The 17,141-nt window shown below is 40.9% G+C and overlaps 1 protein-coding gene across 1 annotated transcript; it reads left to right on the top strand.

The window, feature by feature from the left end:
- Positions 1 to 8,244: 8,244 nt before the first annotated feature.
- Positions 8,245 to 12,733, top strand: LOC308257368 (small ribosomal subunit protein eS12-like; the record flags this gene model as incomplete). The annotated part of the gene is made up of 1 exon (XM_080686867.1): positions 8,245 to 12,733. The coding sequence occupies exon 1, from the start codon at positions 12,335 to 12,337 to the stop codon at positions 12,731 to 12,733; it is 399 nt and encodes a 132-aa protein (XP_080542993.1). The 5' UTR covers positions 8,245 to 12,334.
- Positions 12,734 to 17,141: the final 4,408 nt, after the last annotated feature.

Raw genomic sequence — 17,141 nt, 5'->3', positions numbered from 1 at the left:
TTTAAATTTTAGTAGGGGATGTTTGAAAAACCTATTCTGGCATTGGGGCCAGCTAATCGAGTAAATGTAAGTTTCTCGTTCTAAGGCCAATTTCTGGTATCTTGTGAAGTTCCTTGATCTAAATCTGATTTAGGACACCAGTAGGAATTAGGAGGGCTTTGGCCCTGACTGGTTTGGCTCAGTGGATAGAGCGTCAGCCTGCGGACTCAAGGGTCCCAGGTTTGATTCCGGTCAAGGGCATGTACCTTGGTTGCGTGCACATCCCCATAGCGGGTGTGCAGGAGGCAGCTGATCGATGTTTCTCTCTCAGCAATGTTTCTAACTCTCTCTCCCTCTCCCTTCCTCTCTGTAAAAAAATCAATAAGATATATTAAAAAAAAAAGGAATTAGGAGGGCTTTGGTATGGTCCTGGGCAGCAGAGTCACACAGTGTCCTGGTTATGCCCATGTTGTGTGTAGACTTTGGTGTGGGCGTACCAAGTATAACCAGAAGATGGCAGTAAAGGGCTAATAAAATTAACCTGTCAACAACTTTAAGGCCTGGCGGAGGGGGGGGAGGGGCGCGGGCGGGGGTGGGGTGGGGTGGGGGGAATGGATCCCCAGCTTTTAAATCTCCAGTGTATTTTTATTGTAGAGTTCACAATTGGAGAAGATCCTTTTGGCCATTAGTGTGTGAATGGGAGGCCGTTGTTTTGCTCCTATTGCTATTCCTTGCTTCCTGTCCACCTGAGCTGGCCAGCCTCCAGACTCATCTCACCAGTCTCCTCCTGTCCCTATTTCTTAGTCCAAGGAGCCTTCCTTACTCTGCCAGATGAGCTCCTTTCCTGCTTAGCCTTTGCAGTGGCTAGTCCCCTGCTCTGAAGACTGTTCTCCAGGTCTTCATGCAGTTGAGTCACCTTGCCCTCTGAGTTCAAGTTTCCTTTCTCAGGGAGATCTTGCTTGACCATTTCTTTTCTTAAAAATATATTTCTATTGATTTCAGAGAGGAAGGGAGAAGGAGAAAGAGAGAAACATCAGTGATGAGAGAGAATCATTGATTGGCTGCCTCCTGCATGAACCCCAACCTGGACATATGCCCTGACTGGGAATCGAACCATGACCTCCTGGTTCATAGGTCAATGCTCAGCCACAGCTGGCTGGTCTCTCTTTTCATTTTGTGATGGTTTCTTTTGCTGTGCAAAAACCTTTTAGTTTGATGTAGTCTCGTTTATTTTTTCTTTTAATTCCCTTGCCTGAAGAAGTATATCAGAAAAAATACTGCACCCTAGCCAGTTTGGCTCAGTGGATAGAGCATCAGCCTGTGGACTGAAAGGCCGTGGGTTCAACTCTGGTCAAGGGCACATACCTTGGTTGCAGGCTCCTACCCGGCCCGGATTCTAGTCAGGGTCTGTGCAAGAGGCAACCAATCAATGTGTTTCTCTTACATCGATATTTTTCACTGTGTTTCCCTCTCTCTTCCACTCTCTCTGAAAAATCAATGGAAAAATATTCTCAGGTAGGGGGGTGAGGGCATGTATGGGAGTGGGGTGGGGGGGCAATGGGGGATATAGATATATGTAATACCTTAATCAATAAAAAAATCAATTAAAAATATCCTCAGATGAGGATTAAAAAGAAAAAATTAAAAAAGGAAAAATATTGCTATGTAATATGCTCAGTAAAATGCCTGAGATTTTGCTGCCTATGTTTTCTTCTAGGAGTTTTATGGTTTCGAGTCTTACATTTAATAATTTAATTTATTTTGAGTTTATTCTTGTATATGGTGGAAGAATTTGGTCTAGTTTTATTTTTTTCCACAAATGTTTCTAATTTCCCCAACCATTTATTGAATAGAGCCATCTTCACAGAGGTGTGTCCCCTGTTACACATTACATCATTTTGTGCAGCTTTTTTTCTGGTTGGATTGAACCTGCAAATTGTCTCCTGAGAATACAGCAGTAGCTAGTGTCCCATCTCCTTCCCCTTCCTACTCCCCACCCCTACCTGAGTAGGATTCAATTACTTCCATTTCCTGTGAAAGTTCATCATTGTTATTAGCTTTGAGTTGGCCCTAATGCTCATGGAATTTAAAAAAATATATATATTTTATTAATTTTTTACAGAGAGAAAGGGAGAGGGATAGAGGATTAGAAACATCGATGAGAGAGAAACATCAATCAGCTGCCTCCTGCATACACACCCCCTACTAGGGATGTGCCTTCAACCAAGGTACATGCCCTTGACCAGAATTGAATCTGGAACCCTTGAGTCCACAGGCCAACGCTCTATCCACTGAGCCAAACCGGTTAGGGCATGCCCATGGAATTAAGCAAAGCTCCTATCTTAGGCAAATTAAAATTTGCATAGGGGAGATAAATAAGGGGGGATAATGCAAGAAGGTCAGAAGATATAAGCTCTCACTGCTTCAGTCGGTGGTTTGGTTATGAGTCAACATCTTGGGACTGGGGTGAATTTTTGTTAGTACAGGCATATTCAGTTATAAGTTAAAATGTTTAGATAACTATATTTAACTTAACGCAGATTTGTGTAGTTATGGGCAGAGTCATTTTGAACAAGCCAATGAGAACACTGCTATAACAGTGACTAAACATTTTTTTCTTTTAAAATGTTTACTGTAAAAACAATTCTAAATTAAAAACAAATCTGAGCACATGGCGCTCATGGCCCTGAGTCATTCCTGAGAGGTGCAGGGTGTACTCCATCATGGTGCATCAGTGTGACTCTAGACTCATTCTCTAAGGCTGGCTCTCAGCTTTGATTTTGTTTTGTTGTGTTTTTAAATTTATTTTTATTGATTTCACAGAGAGGAAGGGAGAGTGAGAGAGAGAGAAACATCAATGATGAGAGGGAATCATTGATCAGCTGCCTCCTGCACTCCCCCTACTGGGGATTGGGCCTGCAACCCAGGCATGTGCCCTTGACTGGAATTGAACCTAGGACCCTTCAGGCCACAGGTCGACACGCTATCCACTGAGTCAAACCAGCTAGAGCTAGACAATTTTTTTTTTACAAATGGTCCAAGTGAACCAAACACTCAAGAAAAATAACCAACAGTATTTTTGGCAACGATAAAATTCAAAGTGTATCCATCACTGAGTTTGAAGCTTCTCAGGTTTTAAAGACTTTTCTGATAAATGGTGATATTAATTAATATGATATTTTGATATTGTATAATGCACTCTTGCACATTTATTCCAGAGAAATGAAAACTTACGGGGCATGAATCTGGAAGATCTGTATAACTCTGAATCAATATTTTCCAAGGGACCAGTGCAGGAAGTGACTAAATCATGGGTGGGTAATAGATCCATTTAAAGAACAATATAGGCCAATGCATTTTAATGTAACGGAGGACAAGAAATTCCTTTGACATGGTTTCAAATTCCTTGTTGCAATTAACCTTTAAGAATTTACCACATGTTTGAGTTTTGGTGTAATATCAAAGAAGACTATCTACAAATATCTGAAAAGGTTATTAAAATACTCCCCCTTCTTCCAACTATACACATTTCAACCATAGCAACATATGGCAGCAGGGTGAATACAGAAACAAATATGAGAGCAGTGATGTCTTCCATTACTAGTAAATCTATGAGATTTGCAGATATTAAAATAGCCACTTTTCTTATTCAACTTTTTCAAAATATAATTATTTTTCATAATGTATTTATATTTGCATGTAATGAGTTTATTACTGCTATTTTAAAATCAATTAATAGCCCTGGCTGCTGTGGCTCAGTTGGTTGAGCATCGTCCAGTGCACTGAAAGGTCATTGGTTCGAGTCCCAGTCAGGGCACATACCTAGATTGCAGATTGTTTTCTTATTTTTTTTAATTTAACGAATCTTTATTGTTTAGATTATTACAATTGTTCCTCTTTTTTCCCCCCATAGCTCCCCTCCACCAGGTTCCCACCCCACCCTCTGCCCTTACCTCCCCCGCACTGTCCTCATCCATAGGTGTACGATTTTAGTCCAGTCTCTTCCCGCACCTCCCACACCCCTTTCCCCCCAAGAATTGTCAGTTCACTCCCTTTCTATGCCCCTGATTCTATTATATTCACCAGTTTATTCTGTTCATCAGATTTTTTTTAAAAAATATATTTCTTTATTGATTTCAGAGAGGAAGGGAGAGGGATAGAGAGAAACAACAATGATGAGAGAGAATAATTATTGGCTGCCTCCTGCATGCCCCCTATTGGGGATCGAGCCCACAACCCGGGCATGTGCCCTTGGCTGGAATCCAATCTGGGACCCTTCAGTCCGCAGGCCGAAGCTCTATCCACTGAGCCAAACCAGCTAGGGCTCATCAGATTTTTTATTCACTTGATTTTTAGATTCACTTGTTGATAGACATGTATTTGTTGTTCATAATTTTTATCTTTACCTTTTTCTTCTTCCTCTTCTTAAAGAATACTTTTTAGCATTTCATATAATACTGGTTTGGCGGTGATGAACTCCTTTAGCTTTTTCTTGTCTGTGAAGCTCTTTATCTGCCCTTCAATTCTGAATGATAGCTTTGCTGGGTAGAGTAATCTTGGTTGTAGATTCTTGCTATTCATCACTTTGAATATTTCTTGCCACTCCCTTCTGGCCTGCATAGTTTCTGTTGAGAAATCAGCAGACAATCGTATGGGTGCTCCCTTGTAGGTAATTAACTGTTTTTCTCTTGCTGCTTTTAATATTCTCTTTTTGTCTTTTGCTCTTGGCATTTTAATTATGATGTGTCTTGGTGTGGTCCTCTTTGGATTCCTTTTGTTTGGGGTTCTGTGCGCTTCCTGGACTTGTAAGTCTATTTCTGTCACCAGGTGGGGGAAGTTTTTGGTCATTATTTCTTCAAATAGGTTTTCAGTATCTTGCTCTCTCTTTTCTTCTGGCACCCCCATAATTCTGATGCTGGTACACTTGAGGTTGTCCCAGAGGCTCCTTACACTATCTTCAAATTTTTGGATTCTTTTTTTTTTCTTTTTGCTTTTCCGGTTGAGTGTTTTTTGCTTCATTGTATTTCAAATCATTGACTTGATTCCTGCGGTTCTCTAGTCTGCTGTTAGGTCACTGTATAATATTTTTTATTTCAGTCAGTGTATGCTTAATTTCTAGTTGGTCCTTTTTCATATCCTCGAAGGTCTCGCTAAATTTATTGGCCTTTTCTAGGAAATTCTTGAAAAACCTTATAACCATGGTTTTGAACTCTATATCCAGTCGTTTGTTTTCCTTCATTTCTTTCATTTGTGATCTGTTTCTTTGTCTCCGCATTTTCGTTGCTTCCCTGAGTTGGTAGAGTAGCTTTGTGTGGTAGGTGTCCTCTAGGGCACAGTGGCTCAGCCTCCCCAGTTACCTGAGGTGGACACTTTTGGTGCACCCCTTTGTGGACTGTGTGCACAGCCTTGTTGTAGTTAAGTCTTGATTGTTGTTGGAATCACTGGGAGGAATTGACCTCCAGGCCAATTGGCTGTGAGGATTGGCTGTGTCTATGCTGGGAACACTTCTGTGCTGGAGACACTCTTATGAGACAAGACTTGCAAAATTGCAAAAGCCTCTGTGCTCAGCTTGGATGGGGCGGAATTTCAGGGCTGAGCAGACAGCATGGGTTTCCCGTCAGCCCTGCCCTATGAGGCCCCTGGGTCTCAGTGTCCCTTGGTAATCGCTGCAAGCACCTCTGAGAGAAAGCCGCCCTCGAGTTTCGCCCGCTGCCAGACAGTCCAGTTTCTCCCCGAATGAGTCGGGGTTCCCAGAAACTTGCCCAGAACTGGAGTTCAGTGCAGTTGGGAGCTTCCGTCTCTTTCCCGCTTTAGAAAGCCAGCCATGCACTCAGCCGCCCATGCATTCAGCAGTCAGTCCTCTCTGCGTGCGCGTGCCTCCGGACCTCTGCCTTCCGCTGCTCCCGAGTCTCATTGTGCTTTCTCTTTTCCTGACAGTCCAGATTTCCCCCCGAATGAGTCTGGTTTCCTAGCGTCTTGCCCAGGACTGGAGTTCAGTGCAGTCGGGAGCTTCCTTCTCCCTCCCGCTTTAGAAAGCCAGCCGTGCACTCAGCCGCCGTGGACACAGCCGCTTGTCCTCTCCTCATGCGAGTCTCCATACCTCAGCCTTTTGCAGCTCCTCTGAGTCTCAGTGTGCTTTCCTCTTTCCTTCTAGTTGTAGAATTTCCACTCAGCCAGCTTTCCTGTGGTTCTGGATGGTGTCTGTTTTGTCTTTTAGTTGTAGTTTCGATATTGTGCGAGGCAGCAGTTTAGGTGTTTATGCCGCCATCTTGGTTTCTCCCCTAGATTGCAGGTTTGATCCCTGTTTGGGGTATGTACGGAAGGCACCTATCAATGTTTTCTCTCTCTCTTCCCCCTTTCTCAAATCAATAAAAACATTTAAAATCAAATAAATACTTAAAATTTCTTAGTTTTAACTTCAAATGTAGTAATTATTGATAGATATAACATACATAAACAAGCTCGCTAAGGTCCCCTATAATTTTTAAGAGTATAAAAGGGTCCAGAGACCAAAAATATTTGAAACTGTCCTAGCTTATTTTAACTGATAGAACTGTAAGTTTTAGCTACATTGTTTAAGTATTCTTTTATTTGGTCATTTATGTATTAATTCAACAAATATTCATTGAGCACTGCTACATGCCAATCATTCCAGGCCCTGGGATTTCAGCAATGAATTAAATACATAAGACTATTCACTTTTATGGAACTTACGTTCTAGTGTGTCAGGAACAAAAAATCCCCCAAGTAGACATGTAATATTTGTAACATGTTAGATAGCATTGAACCTGTGGAAAAGAGGATAGGAAACTCCTGGGATTAGGGTATTCGATTTTAAATATGAGCCGTCAGGAAAGGCCTCACCTAGTGACATTCGATGGAAGACCTGAACACAGCGAGGAAGGGAACCATGTGGATGTGCAAGAAAAGGTCACTTTAGTAACAAGGAATTGTTACTGTGCAAAGGCCCTGAGTAGGAGCGCCTGTGGGGTATGTTCAAGGAATATCCAGGGACACAGTGCGGCTGTTGTGGTGTATTGCAATCAGCACGATAGGATAGATGTGGATCCTCACTGTTTATATGGCATAATCAAGTGGATATAGGCTATTTTGCTGGATAATTTTGGTTGGTATCTTCAGAATGTGACCTATAATGTTTGTTTATTGCTCATATTTTAAATTATTACTCATATTATCTCAGACAGCAGGTATGTCCTAGTGAGGATTTATCCCTATTTGCAAGGCCCTGTTCTAGGCTCTTTTTATTTTATTTTAAATAAATCTTTACTGTTCAGATTATTACAGGTGTTCCTCTTTTTTTCCCCCTATAGCTCCCCTCCACCTGATTCCCCACCCCACCCCATGCCCTTACACCCCGCCACTGTCTTCATCCATAGGTGTAAGATTTTTGTCCAATCTCTTCCCGCACCCCTCACACCTCCTTCCCCCTGAGAATTGTCAGTTCACTCCCTTTCTATGTCCCTGATTCTATTATATTCACCAGTCCATTCTGTTCTTCAGATTTTTTATTCACTTGATTTTTAGATTCAGTTGTTGGTAGGTATGTATTTGATGTCATTTTGTTGTTCATAATTTTTATGTTTACTTTTTTCTTCTTCTTCCTCTTCTTAAAGAATACCCTTCAGCATTTCATATAATCCTGGTTTGGTGGTGATGAACTCCTTTAGCTTTTTCTTGTCTGTGAAGCTCTTTATCTGCCCTTCAATTCTGAATGATAGCTTTGCTGGGTAGAGTAATCTTGGTTGTAGGTTCTTGCTGTTCCTCACTTTGAATATTTCTTGCCACTCCCTTCTGGCCTGCATAGTTTCTGCCGAGAAATCAGCTCACAGTCGTATGGGTACTCCCTTGTAGGTAACTAACCGTTTTTCTCTTGCTGCTTTCAAGATTCTCTCTTTGTCTTTTGCCCTTGGCATTTTAATTATGATGTGTCTTGGTGTGGTCCTCTTTGGATTCCTCTTGTATGGGGTTCTGTGCGCTTCCTGGACTTGTAAGTCTATTTCTTTCACCAGGTAGGGAAAGTTTTCTGTCATTATTTCTTCTAATAGGTTTTCAATATTTTGCTCTCTCTCTTCTTCTGGCACCCCAAAAATTCGGATGTTGGTACGCTTAAAGTTGTCCCAGAGGCTCTTTACACTACCTTCATATTTTTGGATTCTTTTTTCTTTTTGTTTTTCTGGTTGGGTGGTTTTTGTTTCCTCATATTTCAGATCTTTGGTTTGATTCTTGGGGTATGTTGATCTACAGTTGAATTTCTGTATATTCTTTATTTCAGACAGTGTATGCTTAATTTCTGACTGGTCCTTTTCCATTTTTTTGGCATTCTCATTAAGATCCTTAAAGGTCTCACTAAGTTCCTCAGCGGTTTTTAGAAGATTCTTGAGTAACCTTATAAATGTGGTTCTGAACTCTATGTCATCCAGTAGTTTGCTTTCCTCCATTTCTTTAATTCGTGACATGTTTCTTTGTCTCCGCATTTTGGTTGCTTCCCTGTGTTGATGGAGTGGCTTTGTGTGGTAGGTGACCTATAGGTATATCTGTGAACAAAACAAAGATTCCAATAAATCACCTGAGGTGGACGCTCTTGGTACACCCCCTTGTGGGCTGAGTGCAAAGTCTTGGTGTAGTTAAGCCTTGATTGCTGTTGGTACACTGGGAGGAATTGACCTCCAGGCCAATTGGCTGTGAGAACCCGCTGTGTCTATAATGGAAGAACTGCTGCACTGGAGACACGCTTATGGTGCAGGACTTGTTTCAGTGGGGCTTTGGTGTTCACTGAGTCTACCTCTTGAATGTGTCACTTATGGATGTGAGGAGTTGAAATCTGGTGTCTCACACTGACCACTAGGTACACTGGCTTCTGGATCTCCAATGGGGTGCAGGTCAGCCACTGTCTGAGGCCACACAGCAGGTGCTACAGCAAGAACTAGTTTTTCTCCTCTTTGCTTGGGGTTTGGAGGTTTTGGAGCTGTCTGACCTGGGCTGCAAGTTTGCTAGGTTAAGCTGCGATAGGGCAGACCATTCATATGCTAAAGCTGCTGCTTGGAGCTTGGGTGGGTTTGTAGATTGTGCGGGGTGGGGTCTCAGGGCATCACTAGGCTAGGGCGTGGCAAACAGCGATGGCTGCCAATTAGCCGGCTCTGCGTCTCTGACCACGTCCCAGTGTCCCGCGCCCCAGCGCAGTAAACAATTATTCCTGCACGCAGCCCTACAAGCAAGCCACCCTCACTTTCGGACCCAATGGCAGACAGTCCAGCTTCTCCCTGTAGGACTTTGGGTCCCCGCGTCTCCCCAGAAACTGGAGTTCGGAGTAATTGGGAGCTTGTCTCCCTTCGGGTTGAAAAAAGCAGTGCTCCCAGTCTCCCGCCGCCAGCCCGATTCGCGCGCCTCCGTACCTCAGCTTTTCAGCGCTTGTGCATGTCTCAATGCTCTTTTCTCTTTCCTTCTAGTTGTAGAACTTCCACTCAGCCAGCTTTCCCGTGGTTCTGGGTGATAGACGTTTTGTCTTTTAGTTGTAGTTTTGAAATTGTTGTGCGAGGCAGCAGTTTAGGTGTTTACCTATGCCGCCATCTTGGATCCTCCTGTTCTAGGCTCTTGAGGTATATCTGTGAACAAAACAAAGATTCCAGTCCTCAGGAAGCTCGATTTTTAAGTAAGGGGAGGTAGAGGCTAAGCAATAAATGTCACAAGTAAGTGAATTGTATGCTTTTTGTTGTTAATCCTCACCCGAGGATATTTTTCCATTGATTTTTAGGGAGAGTGGAAGAGAGAGGGAAACACAGTGAGAAATATCGATGTGAGAGAAACACATAGATTGGTTGCCTCCTGCACTAGCCCCCACCAGGGCCCGGGCCAGGGAGGAGCCTGCAACCAAGGTATGTGCCCTTGACTGGAATCGAACTTGGGATCCTTTGGTCCTCAGGCTGATGCTCTATCCACTGAGCCAAACTGGCTAGGGCTATGTTGGAGAAACTTATGGCCTTGATTGTGGTGATGGTTTCATGGGTGTGTACTTATCTCCAAACCCATCAAGTTGTATACATTAAATGCCTACAGCTTTTTGTATGTCAATTATACCTCAGTACAGTGATTTTAAGAAAAGGGAACTGATAAGTGCCATGGGAAAAAGGCAGAGTAGGGGTCCTGACTTAAATTTTTGTAAAAAAATTTGACACACAAAAAGTTTGTGGCAAATGCTTTTTTACTTTTAAATTTAGACTCACATATTCTACCTAGGTAGTGACCTATGAGGGTGGATGTGACCCCTGGTGGTTATCAGGCTAATTTTTTTCTCTGTGTCTAGAAAATTTTAGTGCCTGTTATTTGACACTCTTCTTCAACGAAGGAGAGGTTAGGATTGTAAATATTTATCTCTATTTCTTGTCTCTTTATTGGTATTAGGTCATATAACAAACAAACGTTCCAATTCAGCTGTTCAACCTCATAGTTTACTTCTCACATACATTCTAATCCATAGTATGAGGTGTGGTTTGCTCCTCTGTGAAATTAGTCAGAGGCCCATGCTGGTGGAGGCCCTGACATCTACATGTGTCTTCCAAGGTCACACTGGGCATTACCATCCCCCTGAAGATATTCAGTGAGGGAGAACGGGATACTCTGCAGGAGGATTTTATAGGTCACCAAGAAGAGGCATAATCATTTCCACCTACATTCTGTTGGCCAAAAAGAACTCAGTCACATGACCTCCTTAACTGCAAATAAGTCCGTGAGATGTAGTGTAGCAGTGTATTCAGGAGGGAAAGAAATTAGTTTTGGTGACCAGCTACCCTGGTTCTATTTCTTTCCCTATGGAGAAAGATCATTGTCATATCTTTAGTAGGGAAAAAAGGGCAGTGTGTTTTTTCTGCCCTAGAAGCTGTAATCTCAAAAAAAAAAAAATACAAGCTATAATCTCATATTCAGCTGCCCTGTGGCCAAGACTGTGCTAGTAACTGGAGAAACAGATATGGAGATGATGACATTTCATATGGTCAGAAGCTGCAGGTGCCTCTCGTCCCATGTAAAAAAGTTTGCCAACAAACAATTGGTTACAATTTAAAAAATTATCCAAATATTAAAGCTTATCAATTACTTTTTTTCCCTTTTCTGATTTTCCTCAGTCTTTCTCTCACTTATAACTGGTATGACAATCTTAAATCTTAGTTACTACACTACACTTAATAATGTTAAGATAATATTACCTATATTGTCATATCAAAGTATGTTTAAATTGTAACATTATTTAAAATGACAATCTTAATTAAAAACAATTAAATCTAACAAGTATATTATTAAGATCTTTAGGTATACATGAGTACTTACCATTATATTAAAGTCTCAAAAGGCATTTTTAAAATATCAGAAAATACAACATGCCAATGCAAAGAATATCAATGTTAAGAATTACTAGAAAAATGTTATTCTGTTAAATCCACACAGAAAATTTTAGTGGAATTTTAGTTCACAAATTTTTATAATGTAATCTGGGTATACCCAATTTGTAAGTCATTAATTCATAAAATCAAAACCCATTTTAGCTGGAAATCTGTATTGGTTCCCAGTGCTGCATAACAAATGCCCACAGAGCTAGCAGCTTAAACACCACATATATTTGTTTGCTCACACATATATTTATTAGCTCATGGTTCTTGGGTCAGAAGTCCTGGTGGGCTCGGCTAAGTTCTATGCTTAGGGTGTCACAAGTCTGAAATCAGGGTGTCAGCTGGGTTGGACTCTGGGCAAGAGTCAGCTTCCAAGCTCATTCAGGTTGTTGACAGAATTCAGTTCCTTGGGTAGGACTGAAGTGCTTTCAGCTTCTAGAAGCCACCCACATTCTTGGTCATGGGTTCCCTCCATCTTCAAGCCAGCAAGGATGCATCAGATCTTTGTCATGCTTCAAATCTCTGACTCCTACTAACCAGAGAAAACCCTGCTTCTAAAGAGCTCCCCTGAAGGCAGGCCCATACGGATAATCTCTGTATATGAAGGCCAGTTGACCTGAGACTTTAATTATATATCTGCATACTCCCTTCACAGCAGTACTTGGATTAGTGTCTGACTAACCAGGGGACAGGAATCTTGAGGATGGGGCAACGTTAGAATTATGCCTACCACAAAACCCATGTTTACAGTACACTTACATGTCCTCAAAGTAATGGGAGATCTAATGCTTTATAGAAAGGCAAAGGAAATTAAAATGTTTATAGATAGATTTGCTTTGGTTTAAAAAACTCATTAAAAAAAAAAAAAGTATGGCTCTTTCCCTGCCGCTGCGGAGTTGCAAGGAGGTGGAGGCTTGGGTGCGTTCAAGATTCTGCTCTATCCATAACCCACCGCCATGGCCGAGGAAGGCATTGCTGCTGGAGGGGTAATGGACGTTAAAACTGCTTTGCAAGAGGCGCTGAAGACCGCCCTCATTCCCGATGGCCTCGCGCGCGTAATTCGTGAAGCTGCCAAAGCCTTAGACAAGCGCCAAGCCCACCTTTGTGTACTTGCATCCAACTGTGATGAGCCTATGGACGTCAAGTTGGTGGAAGCTCTTTGTGCTGAACACCAAATCAACCTAATTAAGGTTGACGACAACAAGAAACTAGGGGAATGGGTGGGCCTCTGTAAAATCGACAGAGAGGGAAAACCCCGTAAAGCGGTTGGTTGCAGTTTTGTGGTGGTTAAGGGCTATGGTAAAGAGTCTCAGGCAAAGGATGTCATCGAGGAGTACTTCAAATGCAAGAAATGAACAAATAAACTTAGCTTTTGTTTTAAAAAAAAGTATGTCATGTCTTTATTTTAAAAATTTTCTACATTATGTAATCAATGCACTATTATAAAAGAATTGAAGCAGGTCTATATTCATTCTCTCAAAACAATTACAATTACAACTGTGTACCAATAGATATGTTTATTTCTGCTAATTGGTAATATTAAGTATTGTAATTCCCAAACTGAGTGTTATGAACTGAATGTTTCTGTCTCCCCCAAATTCACATGTGTTGGTTCACAAACTTAAGGAGTTCCCAGGGTGAAGTCTGAAACTGGCCTCCTGAACATGGAGGGCAAGGAGAGATGGAAGACAGATGCAGACCACTTTAGGTTGGTGGGTGGCAGTTTATTTTGTTTTTAATATATTTTTATTGATTTCAGAAAGGAAGGAAGAGGGAGAGAAAAATAAAAACATCAATGATGAGAGAAAATCACTGATTGGCTGCCTCCTGCACGCCCCACACTGAGGATCCAACCCACAACCCAGGCATGTGCCCTGAACGGCAACCTTCTGATTCAGAGGTTGATGCTCAACCATAGAGCCACACCGGCCAGGCGGTAGGTGGCAGTTTAATAACCAAGGGAACTTGCAAACGATGTTTGTCTTGGGGGGTCACAAGATGAGACCCCTTCACCCAGCTGCCAGAATCTTAAACGGCTAAGATTCTGTTTAATAAAATAAGTAAATAGACGTTTAATAAATAGGGACCTTGCCCAGCTGGTGTGGCTTGGAGGTTAAGCATCAACCTATGAACCAGGAGGTTGCAGTTCAATTCTGGGTCAGGGCACATGCCCTGGCTGGGGGCTTAATCCCCAGTGTGTGGTGTGAGAGAGGCACTGATCAATGATTCTCTCTCATCATTGATGTTTTTATCTTTCTCTCCCTTCCTTTCTGAAATCAATAAAAATATGTAAAAAAAAAATAGCCTTTATGGGTTCAGTCGCTTATACAGTTCAGATGGTCTGTGCAACACATTGCTCTTCCAAGGCTGTGTCCTGGAAAATGACTCCCGCTGTGGTACGGGTGGGCGGAACGTAAATCCCAAGGAACATACATTCCGAGGACCCGGCGGGGAGTGAGGAGCCTCTGATTGCCGAGGTCCAGCGTCCGGGTCAAGCTGGGGTCACGTCCTCGGGGTGAGGAGACGCTCTCTCCACCATTTGAGGACCCACAAACCAAGGAGAGAGCTCTCACCATAAACCCACCCTGCCAACACCTGACCCAGGACTTCCCGCCTCCAGGACTGTGAGCAAATATATTTCTGTTGTTTACGCCCCCCAGTCTATGGCGTTTTGTTAGCCTGAGCAGACTAAGGCACTGAGAAATATTAAACTTTACAGTATGATTATTTTATTGTTTGCCTTTATACTTGGAAGTAAGATAATTATTAAAATTTAAAAATCAATCCTCATATAAGTTATACGACAAGAGTGGTGGTTTTATTCTTTTCAGCTTAATAATTAGGGCCATAAGATTTTTTTTATTTTTACAAAAAAGGAAAAGAAACATTTTATTTTAAAAAGCCCCAGGATTTCAGCCTTGGAAAAGAATGTCTTGACAGAAGCTACTGTGCCATTTTTTTCTGGGCATAATGCCATGGTAAATACATTATTTTATCAATTTCGTCCCTGTCTGCCAGTTTGCAGTTTTGATAGCTCACAAGTTCAGTTTCCCCTGTGAATACGATTATACTTTAGGATAGAATATTGAGGACAATTTAATTTCATAATAGCATTTGGTTTTATTGGTTAAAATTCCTGTTGAAGTGGGTTAATAGTACAACCTGTTAACACATCTCTCCCCTCTGTCTCTCCCCACCCCACCCCCCCTTCCTTCTTGGCCAAGAATACAATCATCAGAAAATTAGCTTTGAAAGAACAAGATTCAGAACTGTTTTTCTTTTTCTTCTTTATAAGAAAAACAACTAGTTAAGAAATAGGAGCAAGCTAAGCACATACCTATTAAAATAGTTATTGAGATTGAACGTGTTTAAAGCTCTGTTTTCATCTTTTCCAGCATTACCTGCTCCTCACAATTACTGTTTCTGTTAAGCTTTAGGACTTTCTCGTAGCAAAACGAGAATGGGAGAGGAAAAGAGAAGGAAAGAGTCATTCTTCTCATAGGAGAGTTGTTTACTTAAGTTATATGATGGAGTTTGTCATAGTTCTTGAAAGTTTAGATTTTAATATTTTATATTAACATTTTATTTTATGAGAGTCACGTTTGTATAAATTAAAAGTTCTCTATTATCTTGATATATTAAAGAAATTTTTCCTGTGATAATGAGATTTTTGTGATTGTATCTTACTTTTTAACTTATAAAATACAGTAAGATGGACTATATTTTGGGTGGACGGTTGCATGAGGTTTTTTTTTTACTCTTGTCAAAAAGGTTTATTAACATGGAATTACTTCAAATACAGATAAAAGCACCTTTCTGTTCAAGTTTGAATATTTTCAATATACAGGAATTTAAATGAAAAAATTCTGAATCTTCATGTTGCAGTTTTATTTCATTTTAATTTTTACCTTTTAAAAAGGTATTGGCACTGCCTGGCTGGCATGGCTCAGTGGTTGAGCATTTATCTTTGAACCAGAAGGTCACAGTTCAATTCCCGGTCAGGGCACATTCCCGGGTTTGGGGCTCGATCCCCAGTGGGGGGCATGCAGGAGGCAGCCGATCAATGATTCTCTCTCATCATTGATGTTTCTCCCTCTCTCTTCCTCTCTGAAATCAATAAAAACATATCTATTTTTAAAAAAGTATTGGCACTACAAGGTTTTATAAAAAATAGAAGTGACAAATTTAAAACACATGAAAATCTTTTCTTAAATGAGTTTGAACTATCATGGAAATCAGAATGCAGAAGAGTTCTATCACCTCCCAAAATTCCCTTGGCATCCCTGATGACCACAGAAAGGAATTCTTGCATCTCCTGCCCAGGAAATCTAAGCCTGGCTGCCAGCCTATTTAAAGCTGAGAAGGGGAAGGAACCAGCCGTCTTATAGTTCAATAGATGTGTTCTTTTTTTCCTTTTTTTAAAAAAATTGAATTTATTGGGGTGACATTGGTTCACAAAACCATACAGGTTTCAAGTGTATAACTCAACAAAACATCATCTTCACACTGCATCTTGTGCTCATCACCCAAAGCACAGTCTCTTTCCGTCCCCAATTATCTCCCTTTGCCCACTTCCATTTACTCCCACCCCCTTTCCCTCTGGCTATCACTATACTGTTGTCTGTGTCTATGTGTGATATGTATATATATTATTATTATTTTTTTGCTTAATTCCTTCACCCATATTCTCTGACAGCTGTCAGTCTGTTTCATGTATTCGTGCCTCTGTTTCTAGTTTGTTAGTTTATTTTGTTCATTCGGTTCCATATATATGGTATGTGACAGCATATGGTATTTGTCTTTCTCTGATTGTTGTATTTCACTAAGCATAGTAATCTCCAGGTCCATCCATGCTGTCGCAAAAGGTGTGTTCGTATGGCTTTCATTTGACCTGGTGTCCTTGAATCCAGCAGCTCCTTTTCATACTTTCAACGGAGACGACATTTGGTTTTCTCTTTATATTAATTTCTCTTATTTTGCTCTGAGTAAAGACTGTGTAGTATTGAATTTATGCTTTTAATTTTTAAAATTTATTTATTTATTTATTTATTTATTTATTTATTTATTTATTGTTAATCCTCACCCGAGGATATTTTTCCATTGATTTTTAGAGAGAGTGGAAGGGAGAGGGACAGACAGAGAAAAACACTAATGAGAGAGAGACATCGATTGATTGCCTCCCATATGCCCCCAGCCAGAGTTGGGAGTCAGCAACCGAGATATGTGCCATTGACCAGAATTGAACCTGGGACCCTTCAGTCTGTAGGCCGATGCTCTATCCACTGAGCAAAACTGGCTAGGGCTTAATTTTACTTTTAAACATTTTGATTCCTACCTGAAACTTTGCTAATTTTTGTGACTCTTCCATAGGTTTTTGAAAGAAATGCTTATTTTTTCTAATCATGCAGAATCTTCTTTCTTTGTATTGATTACTTCAAGTTTGTTGATTGTTTAGTACAAGTTCTCTGTGTTCTTATTTTTCCCTCTTTGTACTTGATTTCTAATAAAATTGGAGGTCATTTACTGGACAAAATTTTAGAGAGACATTCTGGCTGGGAAAACTATAAATATAAATATTACAGCACCTTTTTAGTATCCTCTCAATTCTGCCTTTCTCCCTTCTCTGTGGATGAAGGGGATAAAAGTGAGGTGTGGTATCGTATCTTTTCCAGGGGTTCTGTTTCATCCTTTGATGGTTCACCATTGATAGCACCTCAAATAATTTTTGGATTGTGCCTTGAAGAAACTATTTACCTAAATCTT

Source organism: Plecotus auritus, assembly GCF_963455305.1.
Source record: "Plecotus auritus genome assembly, chromosome: 8".
Taxonomy (NCBI): domain Eukaryota; kingdom Metazoa; phylum Chordata; class Mammalia; order Chiroptera; family Vespertilionidae; genus Plecotus; species Plecotus auritus.
The sequence above is the reverse complement of the archived record's forward strand: the minus strand, read 5'-3'. Positions and strand labels throughout refer to the sequence as shown.